The sequence below is a fragment of the Mustela putorius genome, unplaced genomic scaffold (assembly GCF_011764305.1).
Source record: "Mustela putorius furo isolate JIRA1106 unplaced genomic scaffold, ASM1176430v1.1 tig00003854_pilon_pilon_pilon, whole genome shotgun sequence".
Classification (NCBI taxonomy): Eukaryota; Metazoa; Chordata; class Mammalia; order Carnivora; family Mustelidae; genus Mustela; species Mustela putorius.
The window spans coordinates 7,271,307-7,293,598 of NW_025422006.1; the positions used below are offsets into that span (position 1 = coordinate 7,271,307).

At 45.8% G+C, this 22,292-nt stretch overlaps 1 protein-coding gene across 2 annotated transcripts in view; it reads left to right on the plus strand.

Moving 5' to 3' along the window:
• PIP5K1B (phosphatidylinositol-4-phosphate 5-kinase type 1 beta) overlaps positions 1–22,292 on the plus strand; it is a 157,445-nt gene that overhangs the window by 24,998 nt on the left and 110,155 nt on the right. For both annotated transcript variants that reach the window (XM_045065071.1, XM_004769245.3), the window contains exons 2-3: positions 2,514–2,644; positions 15,604–15,721. In XM_045065071.1, coding sequence (XP_044921006.1) covers positions 2,514–2,644; positions 15,604–15,721 — 249 coding nt within the window. The remainder of the gene's footprint in view (positions 1–2,513; positions 2,645–15,603; positions 15,722–22,292) is intronic.

Here is a 22,292-nt window from a genome sequence, read left to right on the forward strand (position 1 = left end):
GACTACAGTCTTTAGTTTAAAATCTAGTTTATCTAATATGAGAATTGCTACCCCAGCTTTTTTTTTGAGGCCTGTGGCATGAAGGATGCTTCTCCATCCCTTCGCTTTCAGTCTGGATGTATCTTTAGGTTCCAAATGTGTCTCTTGTAGACAGCATATGGACGGGTCCTGTCATTTTGTCCAATCTGCAACCCTGTGCCATTTTATGGGAGCATTTAGGCCATTCACATTGAGAGTGATTATTGAAAGATACATTTTTATTGACATCATGTTGCCTGTGAAGTCCTTGTTTCTATAGATTGTCTCTGTAAATTTCTGTTCTATGTCATTCTTGGGTTCTTTCTTCTTTTATAGAGCTCCCCTTAATATTCTTGTAGTGCCAGCTTGGTGGTGACATACTCTTTTAAACCTATCTGGTCTTGGAAGCTCTTTATCTCTCCTTCCATTTTGAATGTCAGCCTTGCTAGATGAAGTATTCTTGGACTCTGAGAAACAAAGTGAGGGTTTTGGAGAGGAGGGAGGTGGGGACTAGGTGATCCTGGTGGTGAATTGCATGGAGCCATGTATTGCATGGTGGTGTACTCCATGTATTGCATGGAGCCCTGGGTGTGGTGTGTAAATAATGAATCTTGGAACACTGAAAAAACAAATTTAAATTTAAAAAAAATACAGATAGTTCCAGAGAACAGTCGAGGGGGGTGGGCGATGGCAGGGACCAAGCACTTTGAAAGCACATGACTCTGTTGATAGGTCTGGAACAGAACACTTCAGAGGGTTGGGTCCTCTGGAAAGGGCTGATGTCGTATCTTGTGCCATACTTCTCTGAGTGATGGCTAGAGGAAGGAAGGCGTTTTGAATTTTTATGTGAGGTTAAAATGAAGAAAATCCATTTCAGCCTTCAGAAGTCAGAGCTCTTGGTACAAAAGGTCACCAATGCCAATTGGAGGCATTGCAGAGCTAAGAGGGAGAATTAAAATAGCAAACTTTTTGTTTTTGAAGCACTAGTTGCACTAGAGGCTTGAGTTCTAAGTCTTTTGCCATCCTGCTGCCCTGGGATCTTAAGTAAAGAGCATGTGGGAAAGGAAAAACAAGCCATTTTTCTTCCTCCTGTTGGGTTGAGGGTGGGGAGTTATCCTCAGAGGAGGGGCGATGTGATCGCAGTGAGGTGAGCAAGCCGCCAAGTGATGACTCCTTGGGGAGAGGGTTGTTTCCAGTTGTGTAGTGCAAGAGGCTGGTCAGTACTGATGGATGTTGGCCTCGAGTTTGATCCTTGCTCCCCACATTTCCTTGATTATGGAGATAATCCATTCTTAAAGGCTTCAAAATTGTCTCTATGCATGAGGCTCTCAGACCTTCTCAACCAGTTGGGATACTGTTCCATGATCATAGAGGAGATGCAGAACCAAGCTAATGTTGTACAACCTTTCCACCCACCTCCCAGATTGGTGACCTCTCCTACAGCACTGTCATCCTCGGTCACCCAAAGCTGAACCCCAAACAAACCACCTCTAGCCCCGGGCTGGGTCCTCAGTCATCATTTGTTGACTTTGCCTGAAATGGCCACACTTTCACAATCATGCTGAAGAATGCCTTCTCATTTGCCTAAATGGAGTCATTCTGCTATTTCTCCTATTATGTTGGTTAAAACTGTGCGCACACACAAACGTACGTATATGTATATATGCACATATAGGTACACACAGTATTCCCCAATTTAATATTATGTGAATTTAATTATGGAATGATGCTGGGAAAGTGGTACATTGGAAATACTGGCATTCCAGTGCTCCATGTTTGATCACGGATCAGTGTAGAAGTTTTGCTGATGGATCTGTGACAACACCAGTAAGCCATTCACAGACTCAGACTACTCTTTGTTCTCTCATTTGTTATAAAGATACAATACTCTTCCTGACTCAGCGGTGTGTTATAGAACTTCAGATTTTTTTTTAAAAAATGTGACTGTAGCATATCTATTTTGGCAGAAATTATAATGCTATGGATTGAAAGTGCCCTAACAAATGTCTAAGTACTTACTAAAAGGGAGGTGGGGATTTAGGACTGTAATCTGACCTTAGAAATATCTGTAGGAAACATTACCATAAAAATAATTTGGTATCAAGAAGGGTTCTTGGGGCGCCTGGGTGGCTCAGTGGGTTGGGCCTCTGCCTTCAGCTCGGGTCATGATCTCTGGGTCCTGGGATCGAGCCCCGCATTGGGTTCTCTGCTCAGCAGGGAGCCTGCTTCCCTCCTCTCTCTGCCTGCCTCTCTGCCTACTTGTGATCTCTGTCAAATAAATAACTAAAATCTTAAAAAAAAAAAAAAAGGGTCCTTAATGTTTGCAGTTAATTAGGCTAAGCATCAAAAGAAGCATCCTATCTTTCCAAACCCAGCTTCCACGTTGCTTAGGGACAAGAAAGAACATCTGACCTCACTCTCCTGGTATTGCTGCTTGTGACCCTGAATGAGACCTCGACCGTGGAGGTTAACCCTGACCTTTGTTTTCTTTGCAGACTGCATCATCTGCTATCAAAGGTGCTATTCAGCTGGGAATAGGATACACAGTGGGGAATCTCACTTCCAAGCCCGATAGAGATGTCCTCATGCAAGACTTTTACGTAGTGGAAAGCGTCTTCCTGCCCAGGTAAGAACATTTCCATTTGCTAAAGAGCCTGCCGAGCGGCATCTCCTGGTTGAAGGCTTTCATACCTTCACATGCATATGTGTCCACGCTGGACCTTTAGTGGACCCAGAAGCAGTGCCAGTCGTGGCTACTTTCTTTGGCCTCAGGTGGCTTGCATTTTTTTTTTTTTTTACGTGGAGCTGGGCGGTAGGTTCTGTCCTATGGGCCACTTGTAATTAGTCACGGTAATGCCTGGAAAATGGTGTGAAGACAGACTTTGAGATTCGGCAGGAAAGAGTGTGGTGCTCACGGAGCAGCGTCTGCATGGGTTCAGACAAAGAGGGCGTCGTGGAAGCAGCAGCTGGTGCCAGGTGGATGCTCCCCCCAGTTTCAAAGACGGGCTGGGGGCCCACAGTTGGGCCTCATATCTGAGCTCAGTCATTAGCTCTTCCCTTGTGATGACTTTGACTTAGTTTCCCTCCGGAGAACTTTGGAGACTTCTGCCATTTTGACACCATATTTGGAAAACACCCAGTTAACCACGCGTGTTGCCTCCAGTTTTATTGTGTTTGGGGGTGGGGAGATCAACACAGTAAATAAATGTGAGGCAGATGGTAGTGGTGGCTGAACGCGGCGTGAATGCCCGCATCCCACAGAGCTGTACGCTTACCCACGGCTTAAATGGTAGCCCTATGTTGCGTAGCCTTTACCAAAATAAAGTTTTAAAGCCTGGCACCAGCTCAGTAGAGGAAGACAGGTAATCATGATTGAATTGGAAAGGTCACCGCTGCTGACGGGATTTTTCAAAGAGAACGGTCTAGCCAGTAAAAATGCAGATACTTGATTTGGGGGCTTAAGGCATTTATTTTGTCTTTGGAGCAAGGAGGTTTGACTTGTAAGGCACGTTTATACTTTAAGTATTTCTCTCTCAAATAAGTCTGCTTTCGTTATCACTTATTACTGGGCTTGGGTGAGAATGGCTGGGGCGACCCTCGGGCCCTCGGGGTCTACATTATGTTATATTTTTAAAAGTCTTCAGGGAAATGATACTTGTGTGTATCTCCAGGTGTCAGCTGTCTGGAAATCAAACCAGTAGGTCATGAACTGAAACAGCCTAGTTTTGGTTTAAATGCTGTGGGATGAAATACAGAACTATCAGAACTTTTGAAGTTCATTTCCCTTGGGTCCTTAGCAGCCCCCGGAACTAATTTCCAGACAGAAGATGGACAACCCAAGGCCTGAAATAGAGGCCTGTTTGCTCACGACACTGTTGATCTTTCTGGATTTGGAAATTGTCCTGAGTGGTTTTTACTATTTTTTATTATTTTTTTACAAGATTGTATTGATTTATTTGAGCGGGAGAGAGAGAGAGAGCACGCACAGGGGGAGGGGCAGCAGCAGAGGGAGAAGCAGACTCCCGAGCATGGAGCCCAACACAGGACTTGAACCCAGGACCCTGGGATCATGACCTGAGCCAAAGGCAGATGCTTCACCGCCTGAGCCACCCAGGCGCCCCTGTGTGTTTGTTTATAACAGTCTGTTTAGCATTCCCAGAAAGTATGCATTAACTACATTTTTTCTCTAGAAAGTCAGAATGTCATGAGTTTATCTGAATCTTTTGGTATGATCTGTGGTTAATAATTGCTATAAAAGTGCTTGTGATCTGTTCCGGCCTCTACCTAGACATTTCAACCAGAGGTTTTTTACATTGGCTACGAAGAACAAGAGAAACGGAGGTCTTTTGTGGGAGGGGGGCTGGCAGTGAGCTCAGGGTGCAGAGAGCAGTTACAGCTGCAGATGGGTGGAGAAGAAGGGAAAGTGCTCCATCCCCCGTGGTGTCCGATCCACAGAGGCAACTGTGGAAGGGCCCTGGGGAAAACATGGCTCGAGCAGGTGGTCCCCAGACCTGCAGCTTAGGCTCACCTGAACTTGTTAGAAATGCGTATTATTGGGCTCCACCCCAGATCAGCTGAATCAGGAACTTTGGGGGTGGGACCGAGAAAATCCTTCCAGAAGGTTCTACGCGCAGAACTGAGAACCACTGAGCTAACATGGTACTTCCCGTGTTACAGTGATAACCTTTCCAGTAGCTCCCAGATTTCGTTCTTGGAGTTACTACGTGATTTTTGCAACTAGTAAAACTCCAAATGATTTTTAAACTAATACCTAAAATTTCAAAATCCTATCTATTTAGTAACTAAATGATAGAGGACACTCTAGGAGATACTTTCCGATAAGGAACACATACATAGGTCCTCAGAGGCATGGAAGGCACTTTCTCGGGGCCATGAATTCTTTTATTCGTGGATGATTTATTATAAGCATACTGCATTTTCTGATGAAGACAGATGAGGTTGTTTTTCACCTTTTTCTCCAGGAGTAGGAAAGCCAACATTGTCCATACCTAGAATTTATGTCTTTTTTTTTTTTTTAAAGATTTTATTTATTTATTTGAAGGAGCGCACAAGCAGGGGAGGGGCCAAGGGAGAGAGAGAAGCAGACTTCCCACAGAGCAGGGAGCCCAACATGGGGCTTGATCCCAGGACCCCAAGATCATGATGCAAGCTGAAGGCAGGTGCTTAACTGACAGGGCCATCCAGGCGCCCCCAGGATTTGTGTCTTTGACCTTCACTCTCTGTGCCAGGATAGCAGCACCAAACCTTGCCTGGCGACCACGTCACAGCTGGTTGACCCTCTTTAGAAGAACCCACTGTCACATTTGAAGTATATCATTTCAGGATCCTTCCCATGCCCCCCGGCCGTGCCAGCCATAGCTCCTTGTTACTCTCGCAATCAAAATGCCCCACAAAGTGATGAGCAAATCCAATCCCTTGACCCTGGCTATGGCTTCATGGATATAGATGCCTGTGAAAATTAACAGACTGTACTTTATCGTATCTCTGTGATGCCTCAATAAAGTTGCCAGAAAAAGTTCCCTCCCTGCCTGCCCATAGTTCTCTCCACCTGCCTGGAGACAAGAGTTGGTGCGGGGGAGGGTGCTGGGCAGGACTGTCCCCGGTTAAGAGCAGCTGAGCGTTCTGAAGTGTCTGATGACTCTGAAATGCAAGGAATCTATCTGGGTCATAGAGGAAACTAATTGCTTAGGGCGCCGTGAGATGTTCTAATTCACTACTCATGAAGCTGCAGGATCTGTTTCCCTTAGCAACAGAGCAAACGGTGATATTTATTTAGTTAGTTATTTAGTTATTTTAAAGGGGGGCTTGGCGTTATTTTTAGACATTATGCATTTGTCCTCCAGATGATTTCGCTTTGTAGATGGAGAAGATCTGGACTTGAGATTCGAGGGATGATATAAAATCCCTTGGGCGCCTGGGTGGCTCATTGGGTTAAGCCGCTGCCTTCAGCTCGTATCTTGGTCTCAGGGTCCTGGGATCGAGTCCTGCATGGGCCTCTCTGCTCTGCAGGGAGCCTACTTCCTCCTCTCTCTCTCTCTCTGCCTCTCTGCCTACTTGTGATCTCTGCCTGTCAAATACATAAATAAAATCTTAAAAAAAAAATCCCTTTCAACGATCTGGTTCCGTGATCTTCCAGAATCAAAGTAGATGAGTAGGAGGGTGGTCACCGGATCTTCATCTTTTGACTCCAGACTCCAGAAACTCAAAGTTGTGGATCCATTTCCATGTGTAGATGAGATGAGGAAGCAAGAGGATGTTCTGTGATGTTCTGCCTTGTGAACATGAGCCTGGGGTGGAAAAAGGCAAAATTTATGAGGGCCAGCTATGAACCACCCATAGTTTTGATATAATATTTATGTAACATATAGTATTAAATTATTGGGTTTTTTTTTTCACATTTACCAAAAGAAAAAAAAAAAAAAACGCTTTACGTAGGAAGTAGGTACGGCCCTCCGACCGTAAATACCTTGACCCAAGGCTGTGCAGCCGATGAATGGCGAAGGCAGGATCCGGATTCGGAGATGGCTGGCTCCTGAGTTTGGGGTTTTCCTCACACTGTGGCAGTAAATAAAGCACAGTTGCAGGATTTCTGCTGTTTTGAATCCGAAAAAGGATCCAGCTTTTGCCTCAGAATTACCAGCCTAAAGCTGTCTCTCCAGCCCCTTGACAAGGAGCATGAGTTCTTCCCTCTGGCCCCTCCAGGAGGCCCCACCACAGCCTTCCCTGTGTGGGAAAATGTGGCTTGGAAGCAGGCAGTAGAAGGTTATATACCTTTCCATATTCGAGAATAATCATCTCCCTGAAGCATGTGTCCCGCATCCTAATCTCTTCGCTTACAAAATGGAGTTCAGTTTGCTGTCGGGACCGTCACAGAGTGCAGATGGCCCGTAGGTTTGATGTCTGACTCTTGGGGATTTATGTGAATGGCCGGAGGTATGATAGGCTCACTGGTTGGAGAGTTAGCCAGGGCTTCTGTGAGGGTGAGACAGTTTTCTAGATGGCAAACAAACATATTGGTCAGCAGTTCGCAGGAACATCATCGGATTTCAGGGCTGGATGGTACAGTTTTGATAGATGAGCCAAGTGTCCCTGCGATTCAAGTAATGTTGACATAAACTCATCCAAGAACCCATCCGTTACCCCGTGGGTCAGCGTACTACAGCCCACGGGACAAACCTGCCTTCCTGCCCCTTTTTGCTAATAAAGTTTCATCGGAACCCAGCCCTGTCCACTCGTTTACATATTGTCTGTGACCCCTTTCCCACCATAACCTGGAGGTCTGAATGGTTGCACCAGGGCCTCTAAAAAGACTGCAACCCCAGCTGGGACACGCATTCTGTACCACATCCTACGGACACGTGGACGACACACCAGGCCCCCAGAGGAGTCCTCCCCGCTTTAAAGAGGGAACGTGGCCTTTCCTGGATAAGCCAAAGAGTGTGATGTCCCTTCGGGTCAAACTCTTCAAATATTTGTTCAGCATTTATGTAGTGGGGATAGGGAGAAAAAGGATTTCCTCTTAACAGGAGGTACGTACCCCTCCTTTTGTTCAAAATAAAAGGTTTCTTGCAGGTACTGAATATTACGTAACATTTTAACTTCATTGAAATCGTTTTGCAAACCAGTTTCCTTGGACGGGACCCACTGGTCGGGAGCTTTAGCATTTAAATAGCCAGTGATATCACGTGTTCCTGGAAATGAGAGCCCCCCCCCCCATGCATTATTTGGCTTTGAACTTGAAGCTGCTCTCAGCTACTGTTTTTGTTTTTGTTTTTTTAATTTATTTTCAGCGTAACAGTATTCATTGTTTTTGCACCACACCAGTGCTCCATGCAATCCATGCCCTCTCCAATACCCACCACCTGGTTCCCCCAACCTCCCACCCCTTCGAAACCCTCAGATTGTTTTGCAGAGTCCATAGTCTCTCATGGTTCAGCTACTGATTTTTAAGGACTGGGCTGTCGTCAGCTCGCTGGCCACAAAAGACCGTGTGGCCTCGCACGAGGCAGCACAGGCCTCTCTCTGCGGGAAGTGCTCGCGGGAGGGGGACACCAGCAAGGACTCTGGCCTTGGCTTTGTTTTGCTTTGTTCTCGCACTGAAGAGCACTGTCCAGTTCATGAGAGAAGGGACCGATTGCTGTTTCACTGGTTATATCCAGAGTCCTAAGGGACTCCCCTTGGCTGAATCGGCAGAGGAAATGAACGACACCAAAGTCGGCTTCTCCGGACCCTGACTCACAAAGGTCCGGTTGGAAGAGTCGGTGCCAGCATTTACTGGTTCCTGGACCCTGGAGGCCCGTGTCCAAGCGGACTGCTGCGCCAGCCCCGCTCGTCTCTCCAGTTCCATCCGTGCCCGTCACTCGGCCCGCTGCTGGCGCTCATGCTCGCTGAGATGACGGATTTCATGCTTCGGCTTGGCTGGACGAGGGGACACCTCGTGGCTGGGAAAACATTATTTCTGAGGGTGTGTGTGATGACTTCTCCAGAGGAAATTTGTGTTTGGATCAGGAAAGGACCCATGATCACCTCACCAGTCTGTTGAGGGCCTGTGTGGAACCCAAAGGTAGAGGAAGGGCAAGTTCGCTCCCCTCCTGGGTGGGGCAGGCCTCTTCTCCTGCCCTCAGACTTCAGCTCTCCTGGCTCTGGGGCCTTCGGCTCGGACCAGGGCTTACACCATGGCTGCCCTGGTTCTCAGACCTTCAAGTCTGAGCTGGAACTACATGACCAGCTGTCTGGCGTCTCCAGCTTACAGAGGGCAGACCACGGGACCTCTCCCCATCAATAATCCCATGACCATATCTGTCACCCAGGAGTTGTGGACCCCGGTCCTTTGGCCAACGGGCCCCAAACCCACTACTGACAGTTGTAGTTTGCAGTCATGAATTCACCAAATAGAAAATGCGGAAAAATATCAAAGCTCTGGCTCTTAGCTTCCAGACTGGACCCCTTAGGTGCCCTAGAGGTGCTGAAATAATCTCTCCCTCCTGCTTCACACCAGATCTCTCCTCCTGGTGCCCCCAAAAGTAGCACTGGGTGATCAGGCTGTGAAACCACAAAGCGAAGGTGTTCACAGTGCACACAAATGAGAATGAGAACGTTCTCGTGGCCGATCCAGCTTCTGTAAGTACAGCTCTGCCCACCTGACCCTGCAGGGGGAAGTCCTCCTGGAGAAGAGCTGGGGTATGCGGCCAGGGGTTCCCTGGTATGTATAACCGAATCCTGGAAAGGGAGACGAGCCTAGGAACATCAAGTTCAAGTTGAGGCATACCTGTTCACTTCGGACTTTTCCACTGTGTGGTGTGAATCTAATCTGATCTGGTTTGTTCCTGACCAGCTTAGGCCATTACCTCCCCTCCCTGGACTTGGACTTTTTTATCTGCTAAGAGGAAAATGCCAGGTGGTGGCTAACGCTCCCTGCAAGCTTCTGCAGTGTGTAATTCTAAGCATCCATCATCATTAGGAAACACATAGTTTTAAATTTAAGAGGAGCAGTGGCTTTGGCCTTAATTGTGGAACTGTCCTCAGAAGAGGTTTCACCCCTTCTGGGCCTGCGACTGGTCCATATCAAGCTGCTTTTTTGGTTGAAACGAAGGAGAAAAGGACAAGATAAAGTATGCTCTTTTTTTTTTTTTTAAGATTTTTATTTATTTATTTGCCACAGAGAAAGAGAGAGAGACAGAGATCACAAGTAGGCAGAAAGGCAGAGAGAGGGGGAAGCAGGCTTTCTGCTGAGCAGAGAGCCTGATGCAGGGCTTGATCCCAGGACCCTGAGATCGTGACCTGAGCCAAAGGCAGAGGCTCAACCCACTAAGCCACCAGGCGCCCTAAAGTCCGCTCTTTATCCACAGTTTTCCCATCCTTCCATGGAGTTAACGAACCCTTTCTTTTTTAATTTGACAAGTTTAGTACTTTGATTTGGCTTCATTGTTTTGGTTCTTACTTCATGGAGTAAAGTCCGAAATCCCACATCAGCCTCCAAATTTTTATTGCTGAGATTTGATCAGCTCATGGGATCCGAACATCTAGAACCACAGCTCAAAACCTCACAGCTGGAATTTCCACAACCTCGATTTTATGTCAAGGCGGGAAAACTTTTTTTTTCCCCCGAAATGCCCTGAAGGAACATAATATAAATCTTAAACTGTGAAGAGGTCATTTTTGCTGAGTGAGTGTAGATGCTGGGCACGGTCTCTATATGGACACCCCCCCGCCCCCGGCTCTGGCGAGGACAGCCAGCGGGAGGTGGGACTCGTCCCTGACCACTGGACTCGTGTTCATGCCGCTGGGTTTCCCACGTGTCGACCCTCAGCTCTTTGCGTGAAGGCAGACCCCACGCTCTCTTTAGGAATCCTGATTCTTTGTTTTAGGGAAGGGTTTATCCTCACACTGCTTTTCAAAGGAGCACTGTGAAAAGTCCCTTTCATTTCGTCCTCGGGCCTTTTAACCCAGTGTCCCACTCCGGCGATCGCTGTGGCTAGGGGTCTGCTAGTCCCTGAAGGACTTTTTAGGCACATCCATGCATCGCCCACATTTTTTTTTCTTTTTGTATATAAATGGTGGATGCCACACACAGTATTCGGCCTGCTGCTGCTTTCACTGAATTTATCCTAAAGCTCTTCCCTGTCACTGTGTAATAAATCTCAAATTAAATAGCTGCGTAGTAGTCCAGGGTGTGGCTGAACGGCATCAATCTGACCTACGTCTTCAGAGAGAGACGAAGCTAGTTGGCTTCCAACCGTCTGTCCTTACGAACCAGGCTGGAATGAATAACCATGGATGTGTGTGGTTTTCTACCTATGCTGGTGTGCATGTGGGAAAAATTACAGGCATGCATTTGCTGGGCCATACAGTTCTATATGTTCGCGATTTTGATAGAAGTTGTGAAAATGGCCCCCATTTAAAAAAAAAATAGCAGCTTACTCTCCACCCATAATGTTTCAGGGTGCCAGTTTTTTTTAACTTTATCGAAATTTTGGATTTTGCCCCTCTCCTATGTATTATAGCCTTAGTGACACTTAATTTTCATTTATTTTATTATAAATATATAAGTATTTGATTATAAATTTAATATATACACATCAATCATATATATTTATAGAAATAAAATTATTTTATTATGAATTTATATATTATATAATATATATAAATATATTTATATTATGTTAAATATGATATATAGTATAATATATAATAAATATATATTTATATATTTTATATATTATAATTTATATATTTATTATAATTTTATATATTATATATTATTTATATAATATAAATTTATATATTATATAAATTTATTATAATATTGCAAATTACATATAAAACATATACATTGTATATTTATATTAATATATAGATATTTATATATTATAAATATATTGCATATATTTTATTATTATATTGTAAATGTACAAATATATATTATTTTATTATTTTGTTATAAAGTTTGAACATCTTTGTATATGTTTTGCTTATTTATACCTCCATTTCTGTGAAGTACGTAGTCATGTCTTTGGCTTTTTTTTTTAATTAACTTTCTGGTCTTTGAGTTTGCTGTTTATAGGAGCTCATTATATTGGGAGATCAGCCCTTTGTCTGCGGGACTAGTTGTGGATATTTCCCATTTTGTCATTTCTTTGATTGCCTTTTTTTTTTTTTTAAACTCCCCTGTCAACTCATTCTTCGTGTGAAGCGTTCAGGTCTGGGTTGTTTGCCGTCATCACACAGCCTCGATCCTCCAGACGTGTTCAGGGTCCCCACATGCAGGGCGCACAGCCGCTCATGTTCCTGATCACGCTGGCATTGCCTTTCCGGAGGCTCCATGTGGTGTTCAGGGAGCACAGCTTGTATGTGGCAGAGACAGGAGTTAGACCCAGACCTCCCTGGATTAGAGCATCACCACCACTGCCTGGCTATTCAGTCTAATTTAAGAGAATGCAAACTGGTCTTCTATTAATCAAAGGGAAGTGAAACTCATAAGATGAAAACTACTAGGAAAGAAGCAAACGAAGAGTGGTACTATCTTAGGACCTACTGCTCGGGAATGTTCCCCTCCATCCGTGCAAACAGCGGTTCAAGATGGTGTAATGTCAACAAATAATTATTAGTTAATATATGTTAACGATGCCATGAAGAAGTTATTATGTGTGTGATGCCCGTGTTGAGTATAATGTCCTCCGCCTTTCCGTGTTCTCTGTGTATGCAAATATAAGTAGTTAGCTGTCCCCTACAGGCAAGCTGCCTCACAGTTGACTGTCACTGTTGACCCAATCTCTGTATCCCTTGGTGGCCCAAAACAAGCTAGATTTTTTTTTTTTCATTTTTACTGATTTGGCAGATTTTTCCACCAGCTGTCGGAGTGGATACCTACAGAAGTAAATGTTCCCTTTCTCAGCCCAGAGGTGCTCTGGGTGTATGTGGGGGGCGGGGCACGTGCCATCTGCTCTCCAGGGTGAGCCCACACTATCCTTTTTAAAGCGCAACTGCATGAACCACAGTCGTCAGGGAGATTGCGAATCCAGGAGAAACTTGCAGTGGATGGTGGTTTTAGGGAGAGGTGAGCAGCCCAAGAAGCTCAGAATAACCACAAATAAAAGTAATAATAAATATTCTCTCCTCAGGGAAAGAATCTTGGGTCTCCAACTGCGTAAGAATAAGCTGTTTAAAGAAAAACTCCAGGGGCACCTGGGTGGTTTAGTCAGTTAAGCCTCTGCCTTCTGCTCAGGTCATGATCCTGGAGTCCCAGGAGGGAGTCCTGCATCGGGCTCCCTGCCCAGCGAGGAGTCTGCTTCTCCCTCTGCCCCTCCCCCATCATGTTCTCTCTCTCTCTCTCTCTCTCTCCCTCAGATAAATAAATAAAATCTTTAAAAAAAAAAAAAAAAAAAGGAAAGAAAAAGAAAAACTCCAAGGGCACATGGATGGTGCATTTGGTTAAGTGTCTGACTCTTGGTTTTGACTCTGGTCATGACCCCAGGGTCAGGCGATTGAGCCCCATGTAAGGCTCTGCACTTAGTGGGGAGTCTGCTTGAGATTCTCTCCCTCCCTCTGCCTCTACCTCCCCCGCCATGCTCTCTCTCTCTCTCTCTCTCTCAAATTAACAAATGTTTTTTAAAATCTCTTTTCTTAAATAAAAAGAGAAAGAAAAACTCCAAGGAAGTAAGACTATTGGGGTTTTATTCTCTGGATGTTGACGGTAATGCAATGAGCTCTAATGGAACTAGACTGTGACTGAGTGAGGTAGAAAGGGGAGAAGAGAGTGGAAGAAATAAGAAGTCGGCAACGCTCTTGGCCCACCGAAACCACCCCCCCACCCCTTCAGGACCCAAGGCATCATGCTTGCCTTTGCTAGCTTGCATGGGTAGGGAAGGATGTCAGAGGCCACTCTGAGGCTCTGATTTTACCCCTTATTTCTGCATAGCCCGCACATTCAAATGACTTGATGTCGCGTGAGTTCCAGAACTATTCCTCTTGACAATCCCAGAGGACCTGAGTTATGTGTCCCCTTATAAATCTCAAGAATGAGGAAATGTTCACATGTAATGCCCGGGGAACACACATGAATTGTGAGTGTTCACTGAACTGGCCTAGGGCAATGGGGACTGTTCAGGTGAGGCGGTGAGCTGGGGCCATTCCACACACCGAGCTGGCACAGAGGGGCTGCTCCTGTCCTAGACAGTCCTGGGTCCTGTGCCCTAAAGGGCAAGCCTCACCTCTGAAAATAAGACACATTGTCTGCGGTTGGTCCCTGACAACACAAGCCAACTGCTGGCTCTTGGAGTCCCCAGAAGAAGCAGGCGTCCGTGACCCTGCAGGAGGACGATCTGACTTCAGTGGCTACGTCAAACAGATAATCTCCTAAATAGTTCTTAAGCATGATTTTTTTATTATGGTGATTTTTAAAAAATTAATTCATTTTAATTTCTGGTGTAATCAACATACAGTGTTATATTGGTTTCAAGTGTGCCATATAGCGATTCAGTAATTCTATACATCACTCAATGCTCATGATGCCAAGGGTACTTTTTGTCCCCATAACCGCTGTCCCCATCTCCCCCGCCACCTCTCCCCTGGTACATCTGTGTGTTCTCTATAGTAAAGAGCCTGTCGCTTAGTTTGTCTGTCTTTATTTTGTTTCTTAAATTCCACATATAAGTGAAATCATACAATACGTGCCTTTGACTTACATCACTTAGCATTACTTTCTCTAGGTCTGTTCGTGTTACAAATGGCAAAATACCGTTGTTTTTGTTTTTTTTTTTAAGATTTTATTCATTTATTTGACAGAGATCACAGGTAGGCAGGCAGAGAAAGAGGAGGAAGCAGGCTCCCTGTTGAGCAGAGAGCCCGATGCGGGGCTCAATCCCAGGACCCTGAGATCATGACCTGAGTGGAAGGCAGAGGCTTTAACCCACGGAGCCACCAGGCGCCCCAATACCGTTCTTTTTGAGGCTGAGTCATATTCCATTGTCTGTGGAGACCAGTGATTGTTTACCCTACCTCTTGACTTTTGAACGTAAGAATGAGGTTTACTGTTGTAGCATTATCTTGAAAACTCATACTTTCACTCAGAAAATACTTATCAATGATGTGCCAGGTACTGATAAAAAATTTGACTGCCCTGAAGTGGATTCCAAGTGTTTGTTGCATGCTGAAAGCCTTTTCATTTGCACGGTGTTATTTGTATCCACAAAAATCAGACCAGGACAAAGCAGCCTAGAGCCTTGATGCCCCACTTAGAAAAGAGATCTTGAACCCCTCTATAAAACTGTGTTCCTCACTGCCAGGTTTTTACTTCTCACAATGAAAACTTTTAGTACGGGTAGATGAGGCGGCTTGTCGGATGTCACAAGAAATGTATTACAGTTGTAGTCAAAAGAATAAAATGAATGATAAACCTCAACATTCAGGCTAGTAGATCCCTCCAAGGAGAAAGAGTGTTTTACGATCAATAAAAAATACAGGAGGCAATTCAACTATATAGATATTTTATTTTGTAAGCAGCATTTTGGCTTCATGAGAATTCACTGGTTTATTTCTTCATACCTTTTATATATCATAAATATTGCACAGGAATTTTCGGAGGTGAACTCAGAAGGCGGGGGGAGATAATGATGTATCTGGGAATGGAAATATGGTTTTAAAAATCTCTAAAATATTTAAGGTCTCTTTTCCTATAAATATGGATGTAAGAAAGAGCTCAGATTCAGGATTCATCTCTTTCCAGTGGGACGGTTTTGTCAGTGACATATTTTTAAAAGTATTTCCCTTATTCCTAAACTGTGTATCCAATATTCATGGCCCCCCCCAAAAAAAAGCTAAGGACACACTGTGATTGGTAGGGGTCACCTGCTTGGCATGGTCCCTACTGAATTAGCATCTGATTTTACCTGATGGCTGTTGCCCTCTGTGACATGAGCTCAGAGGAGTCCACAATCGGGGCATGTTTTTTTGGCAGGGAAATTGGCCCGGGACCAATCGAGCTAGTATTTGAAGTCAAAATTGCCTTTGCTAATGCTCTTTCTCTCTCTCTCTTGCTTTTTTTTTTTTCTTTTTCTTTAACTACAGTGAAGGGAGCAATCTGACCCCAGCTCATCATTACCCAGACTTCAGGTTTAAGACATATGCTCCACTAGCGTTCCGATATTTCAGAGAACTTTTTGGTATCAAGCCTGATGATTACTTGGTAAGAACCTGTTATTTTCCTTCCTCTCCAGGAATGTGTGATATAAACATTTGTCTCGTAGCAACAGTGACAAGGGGCTTGTGTCTCTTGTTTTAATAAAGCTCGGGAGCGTAGTCAAAGGTCCAGGTTTCAAAACGACGATAAATTTAGCTTCAGGAAATGTGATTGGCCTCTGCCGCCTTCACTAATAGCTACAAAATCTGCTTTAGTCCTAGATATTGAAATAATTGTAGGATTGGTTGCTACTTCAGATGATTATTCTAACAGATATATTATAATGAGCTCTAAATACTCCTGTGAATTTTGCTGATTGGATTCTATTTGAAAGCCTTCCTGTTTTAATTGCCATATTTATACAAGTTGTCGCAAACCTGCCTTGGCCCACAACCATTTTCACCTTGACCTACAACTTGAATGCCATTTCAGAGATGCTAAGTAGTTTTGTTCTCAACATCTCTTGATGCAAACTCTTTTTAAATGTGTCTTTCTCTGGTACAGGACATATTCTGCCCCTAGGCTTGTCTTTTCTCTGCATCATATTTCTGGCACGCAGCAGGTACGGAACACGGCAGCCTTTTTGGGAGGTGGTCTGATGTGATCTCAGATTGCTACCTTTATTCCTGTTCAAGGAGCCAGGAACTTCCTTTTTGTTTCAAGGGGAAAATGGTTTATTTCGTAATTTGATCACTGTTAACACCCTGGGGCTCTTCAAAATTGGTTTTCAAGAAGCCGTAGGAAGAGTGCCATCAAATATTTATCGTTCACCCCATTCTGAATGATCTTAATAAGACTTGAGCCAGATCCTGGAATAAAGCTTTGCTGGGAAAGTATGGCAGCATTTATCCCTTGGAACAAAGAGTATTTAAACTGCATTTTATAATTTGGGTAAGATGTACGTGATAAAATTCACAACTGATTCTGTTCTGTGCTGATGAAAACCTATGCATCTGCGACCCTCTCCTTTTTTTTTTTTTTTTCCAAGTTTTTTTTAACTCCAGTTAGTTAACATGCAGTGTTGAATGAGTTGCGGGTGTGCAACATAGTGAATCACCAGTGTTCATCACAACAGGTGCACTCCTTGACGCCATCACCTATTTCTCCCATCCCCCAACCCCCCCCCACTCTGGTATGACCCCCTTCTTTAGTTGGGCTCTAAGAAACTCCTGTGACTTCCGCCCCATGAGATGATACTTGCTCCTTGAGGCACAGTAAAAAGGCTTCAGAGCAGTGGGGAGTAGAAAGTCCCTGGCCATCCTCCTGCTCTTAACTGTGTTCCTCCAAGTAAGCAGCTTTCCATCTTGCCATGCCCCACTCACTGAGGTATCTGCTGTCCCCACCCAGCACCTCCAACCTGCCCTCACCAGCTACTCCGGGACACAAAGCCACACATCTGAGGGGTGGGAAGTGGCGTGGGTGTGTGTAGATATGTTCTAGAAAAGATGTCTTCGGTTCCTGACCATTCTATAATTATTGAGCGTCACTGTCATTCAGGAAACACGTTTGGGAAGCTCAGTGGGGTCTTGATACCGTCTTACTGAAAACAAGATTGTGCTCTGATCTCTTGCCACGCATTGGAAGTCGGTGGGTGCTCCTTCTGAATTTCCTTGAGCTTCCGCTAGCCAAGGAGATGCCATACACTTGTGCTTCAGAGCACAGATCCAGTCAGTGTGATGACCGTCTGTCCATCTGCCCTCCTCCCTGGCCCCTCCTGCGGTCACTGAGCTGCAGGCTGGGAAGCCCACTCTTGTACTCATTCTGTCTCACAAAATCGCTTTCTTGGAGGAAGGCCTTTTCCTGATCAACGACGCACAGGGCTTCCACGGCTTCCCAACGAGCCTTTAGACTGGCAGAGTTACTTACGTCATGAGGTTAGAGACTGCGCAGAGGAGCACAGAGCAAGATAGCTTCTCAGAGCCGAAGTCTTTCTTCACGTAGCTGGCAAAAGGTGATTTAATCAGTCAGTACTTTGAGCACTTACTGTGATAAAAATGCTTGGCTACGAATTACGGGGAGATTCAAAAATGATAAGTCATGATACTCAGAGAACTTAAAATCCAGCTGAAATGATGATTTGCTTATGTGGGAGAATCACGAACTTTACTGAGCAGTAACTAGACAGTCAGTACCCAAGGTTGTCGGAGGAGGGGGCAGGGAGCCTATGTCTGTTGTACCAAGGATGAGGAGGGCTTCTTCTGGGTGTGAAGTGGTTTAACTGTGATGTAGAAATTTAGAAGGGATTTGAGTAGGTGGAAAAGAAGGGAAGCATAATCAGGGGAGGGGAGGTGGGACCAGAGACCCAAATGCTTATGTGTTTAGAAGCACTTTGGGTGGACCAAGATGGCGGGGAGAGGAAGGTTTGGATCAGGAAGTTGGAAAGACGGGGCCAGATCATGCAAATAAACAGTTTGTTTGTTTGTTTGTTTGTTTTTTTAATTATAGGAAGCTGGTGAAATTTAAAGAGAGACTACATACTCGATGATGTTGAGGAATTGGGTTTTCGGTGGGATGATGGTATTCTGGTTCTGTTTTCAAAGAGGAGCATTTGGCTTTTTGAGACACGCGCTGAAGTTTCTGTGGGTCGATCATGTGACGTCTGGGGTTTGCTTGGAAAGAATCTGAGGGAAGCAGGCAGAGGGGTGATTGGCTTGTAGCGGAGACAAGACTGGCCGGGAGTTGATCATTGTGGAAGCTGGAGGGATGGTAGAGAGATGTTAATTACGCAGGTCTCTTATTTTTATGTAGGTTTGAAGTTTTCCATAATGAAGACTTGGAGGGTGGGGGAGAAAAAGACAGGAACAGGCAGGTCAGAGTGCTTTTGTCTGATTCCGTTTTTCCACCTCTCTGTAACCAGACCCATCTCTGGGATCTGCAAAAAAACAGTCAAAGGTCTTGTAGCTGAACATGGCTGCCTGGACCCCAGTGGTTACGGCCGGCTATCTGCGGGCACTGAGACTCCCACTGGGGACACCCCAGCCCAGAACTAGAAGTTCACCTCCAAACCCTTCAACTGAAAAACCCCAGCCTGTGATTCAAAGTGTGGTAGATGAAGAAAGGGCTTTGAACCTGGCGTGATACGCTTGCCAGAATTAGGTATAACCTCAGACTTCTTAGCACAACCATTCATTGTAGATGAACGGTCTAAAGCTGGGCTCGGAGAGGTCCCCAAGGTTACCCACTCTGGTGGGCACACAGTCTGGACCCGAAAAAGCATCCCCCAGCCCTCTCCCCGCATGCTTGTCCATTGACCCGCTGGCCCCCTGGGCCACAGAGTCTCAGACCTCTCCTTCAATGTGATCTCACCCTCACACTCCCTCAGCCACCAGACTGTGAGGTGTCCGTTCTGAAACATCTGGCCAGAGGAGTCAGCACCTCCAACAAAGCATTCTTTGGAAGAGTTAAGTCCAGATGAAGTAAAGGAGAATCAAATAAGACCACCATGAAAAAACTGTGTGAAGGAAAAAAAATAAAAAAGTATCATCCTGAGCACAGAGTCCATCCTGGCATCTATCAGACGGGCTCATCAAACCCGTATCTGTGAAGATCTACTGACCTAAAAGGGGGAAGAGATGGTAGCGTTCTACAATAATGGTAACTCTCCAGAAAGGTCGACTCTTGAATCCCCATGACATGCTTTGCTTTGTGCTCTTGCATCTGGATTTGAGCCTGAATTATTCTGTTTTGTTCTCAGTCCCGTGAAGGTTCACACGTGCATGCCAATTGCATGTTTCATGTTGGAACATGCATCATGTGGATCATGAGAGCGCACACCCGAGTGCTGGTGTGTGCCCTGCACGGGGACACACCTCTTTGCTTACTTGTTCCAAAATAAATGCCTCCCAAGAGAAGGTCAAGGGCCCCCAGAGCACGTTTTTCCCCCGCATCTCTGCTTGGACAACAAGCCCTTGGTTTGATTTCCTGCTCCCCCAGGTGCCCCAGTGTTCCAGAATTCGGCATGATTTACATGATGTCCTTCCAGACTCACGGGCACCAGTGGAGAGCAGGGGGGTGAATATTTCACACTATCGGGGGAAGAAAATGGCAGGAAGAATGATCTCCACCACGCTGAGCCGGTTTACATTGTTAACTTGCCTTGGCGGGGCCCAGCAGGGTTGTACTTTGTGGCCTTTCCAGTGGGGATCTTCGGGAGGCCCTGCAGGAAATCGAAGGAAGAGAATGGATGCATTGGAACAGCTCGCACAAAAGAAAGGGCCCGCGGGAAAGTGCAGAAGACACGGGCGTCCACGTGGGCCTTGTGGATCGAGGCTAATTAAAATGTTCCCGTCCTGCCTCTTTATTTGCTCTTTAGTGGCACCGTTGCCCAGAAGGTCGGTCACCAGGTTCTAGGATGAGAACTGCAGAATTGCAGGTGACAAGACTGGGAGTCATGGCTTCCTGATGCCAGTCGTTGCACACTGATGCTCCATTGTTGTGACCCCCACCAGAGTCCAGACAGTTTCTTTTTGCGTGCATATTACTGTGTAAATTACCTAATAGAGGACTGTTCAACAAGTAACCAACGAACTACTTCCCCTATAATGTCACTGCTTATAGAAGAATTTGAGACTTTAATTGGAAACAGATGTTCGGGTCTGAATCCGGTTTTCTCTAGACAGCTCCTCCTGAATCACTTCCTAATTTCCCTATTTGCAGCCTCTCGTTTCTGCGTTCTGTGTTATCGCTGCCCTTCCACAGCATCGACTCCTATCCGTAAGAAGGTTGTGTGCCAGGACCTCCAAGCCCGTAAACCAGAGAATCAGAATTCCTAAAGAGTGTGCGGGGTCTGCGCTCACTCTTTCTAAGAGCTTTGGGTCCACACCTTTGTTTGCCGGCGTCTCAGATTCGTGATTGCGCAAAAGATGCGTCTTGGTTCTCGACTCACTAGGAGTGTCGTGCTGTATCTGTGGGTAGCCCTCTGGTCGTCGGAGTTGGGCCTGAGGCATGGCCAGCTCTTGCTCACCTGAAAGGGGTCTGCCCTCCTCCCCCATGCACGGTCACGCAGCAAGAACTAGGAACAGGGATAACCCCGTGGTCACTCTTTGCCAGCGGCTTTAAAAGCTTCCAGCTGCTCTCCTGGAGATCTTGTTAGTGTCGTTTTAGAGATGAGGTTCCTTGGACTCTGGGTGACAGGGCTTGATTTAAAAAAAAAAAAAAAAAAAAGGTGCTTCCTGGGGTGCCTGGGTGGTATGGTGGGTCCAGGGTCAGACGCTTGATTTCGGCTCAGGTCATGATGTCAGGGTCCTGAGATCAAGCCCCACGCCGGGCTCTGCACTCAGCATAGAGTCTGCCTGAGATTCTCTCTCTCTCTCCCTCTGTCCCTCTTTCTCTCTTTATCTCTCTAAAATAAATAAGTATTTTTTTTTAAAGGGGTCGGGAAGTGATTTCAAGTCCCAGGCCTGTCCAACTGATGAGCTTTCCACACAGGTCCCGCACTCACAACAGGGAAAACACCCTCTGTTTCCCCGGGGGCGTTCATGGCATTCTGTATGTGGTCTTGGGGCTATTTTTGTTTTCCTTCCTCATCTCTAAGTCACCCATCATGGCAGAGGCTCTCACTCTGCTCGGCGTGGAAGCATCAGGAAGCCAGCCTAGAGGAAAGAGAAGTTGGAAAACGGAAGTTGCCGTGACTTTCAGAAAGGCCAAACACACTCGCTGCTTTCTTTCCTTAGAGAATTTTGTCTCCCTTATTCTTGTGACTTCCAAAGCAAGCTAATTGGAAGTCAGCATCTAGAAACTGCCTTTTCATTGTTGTTCTCCTGGTTTCTCCCTTCTCCGTCTTGCTCCCCCGACCTCCTACTCCCCGACTTTCAGATTTCTCTGTGATGGGGACTTCGCTCTTCAGAAGCCCAGCTGAAAAAGCATTGGGGCATGTTCTAGATGTTTCCATCTTTGGGACCCAATTCTTTCCATCCACGGGGGCTGGTCTGGTCTCACATGCTGGGTCCTGACCTTTTCCTCTGCTCTCCGTGTTTCTCTGGTCAGTAGTGGGAATTGTTAGTTGATAAACACTGAGCCCCATGGCCCCAAATTTGACTTCCCTGCAGGATTTTTGGCATTTGGTTGGATTGATAGCCCTTCACTTGTTGGTGGCGTATGGCGTTCAGCCACAGTTCGACAAAAATTTATTTAGTGCCTGCTGTGTGCGTCGTACGTATCCCTGCCTGAGAGCCGCGTGGTTTGTGCTGGCCCGGAGCTCTGCAGTCTGCTGGGGGCATGGAATAAGAAATGGGCATTTGAGGTATTTTGTGGTAACTTCCATGATGAGAACATCCAGTGCCAGGAAGAAGATGATCTAGACTCATGGGACCAAGAAGAGTTTTCTGGAATAAGTGCCATCCATCAGATGCTGAAAGCCTGAGTCACATAAGGGCTTCCTCACTGAGCCCCAGGCCTCTTTTGTCCCCTGACAGTGGCTTCTCAGCGCAGCAGACAGAGTGGTCCTCTGCTCCAAACCTTCCTCTGGCTTTCAGCTCCCTTAGAGAAAAAGTCAGCATCTGTGCAGTGACCTGTGCCACGCTCTGTGGTCTGGCCCATGTGCTCGTTGCTCTCCTGACTCCCTCGGCTCTGGCCACAG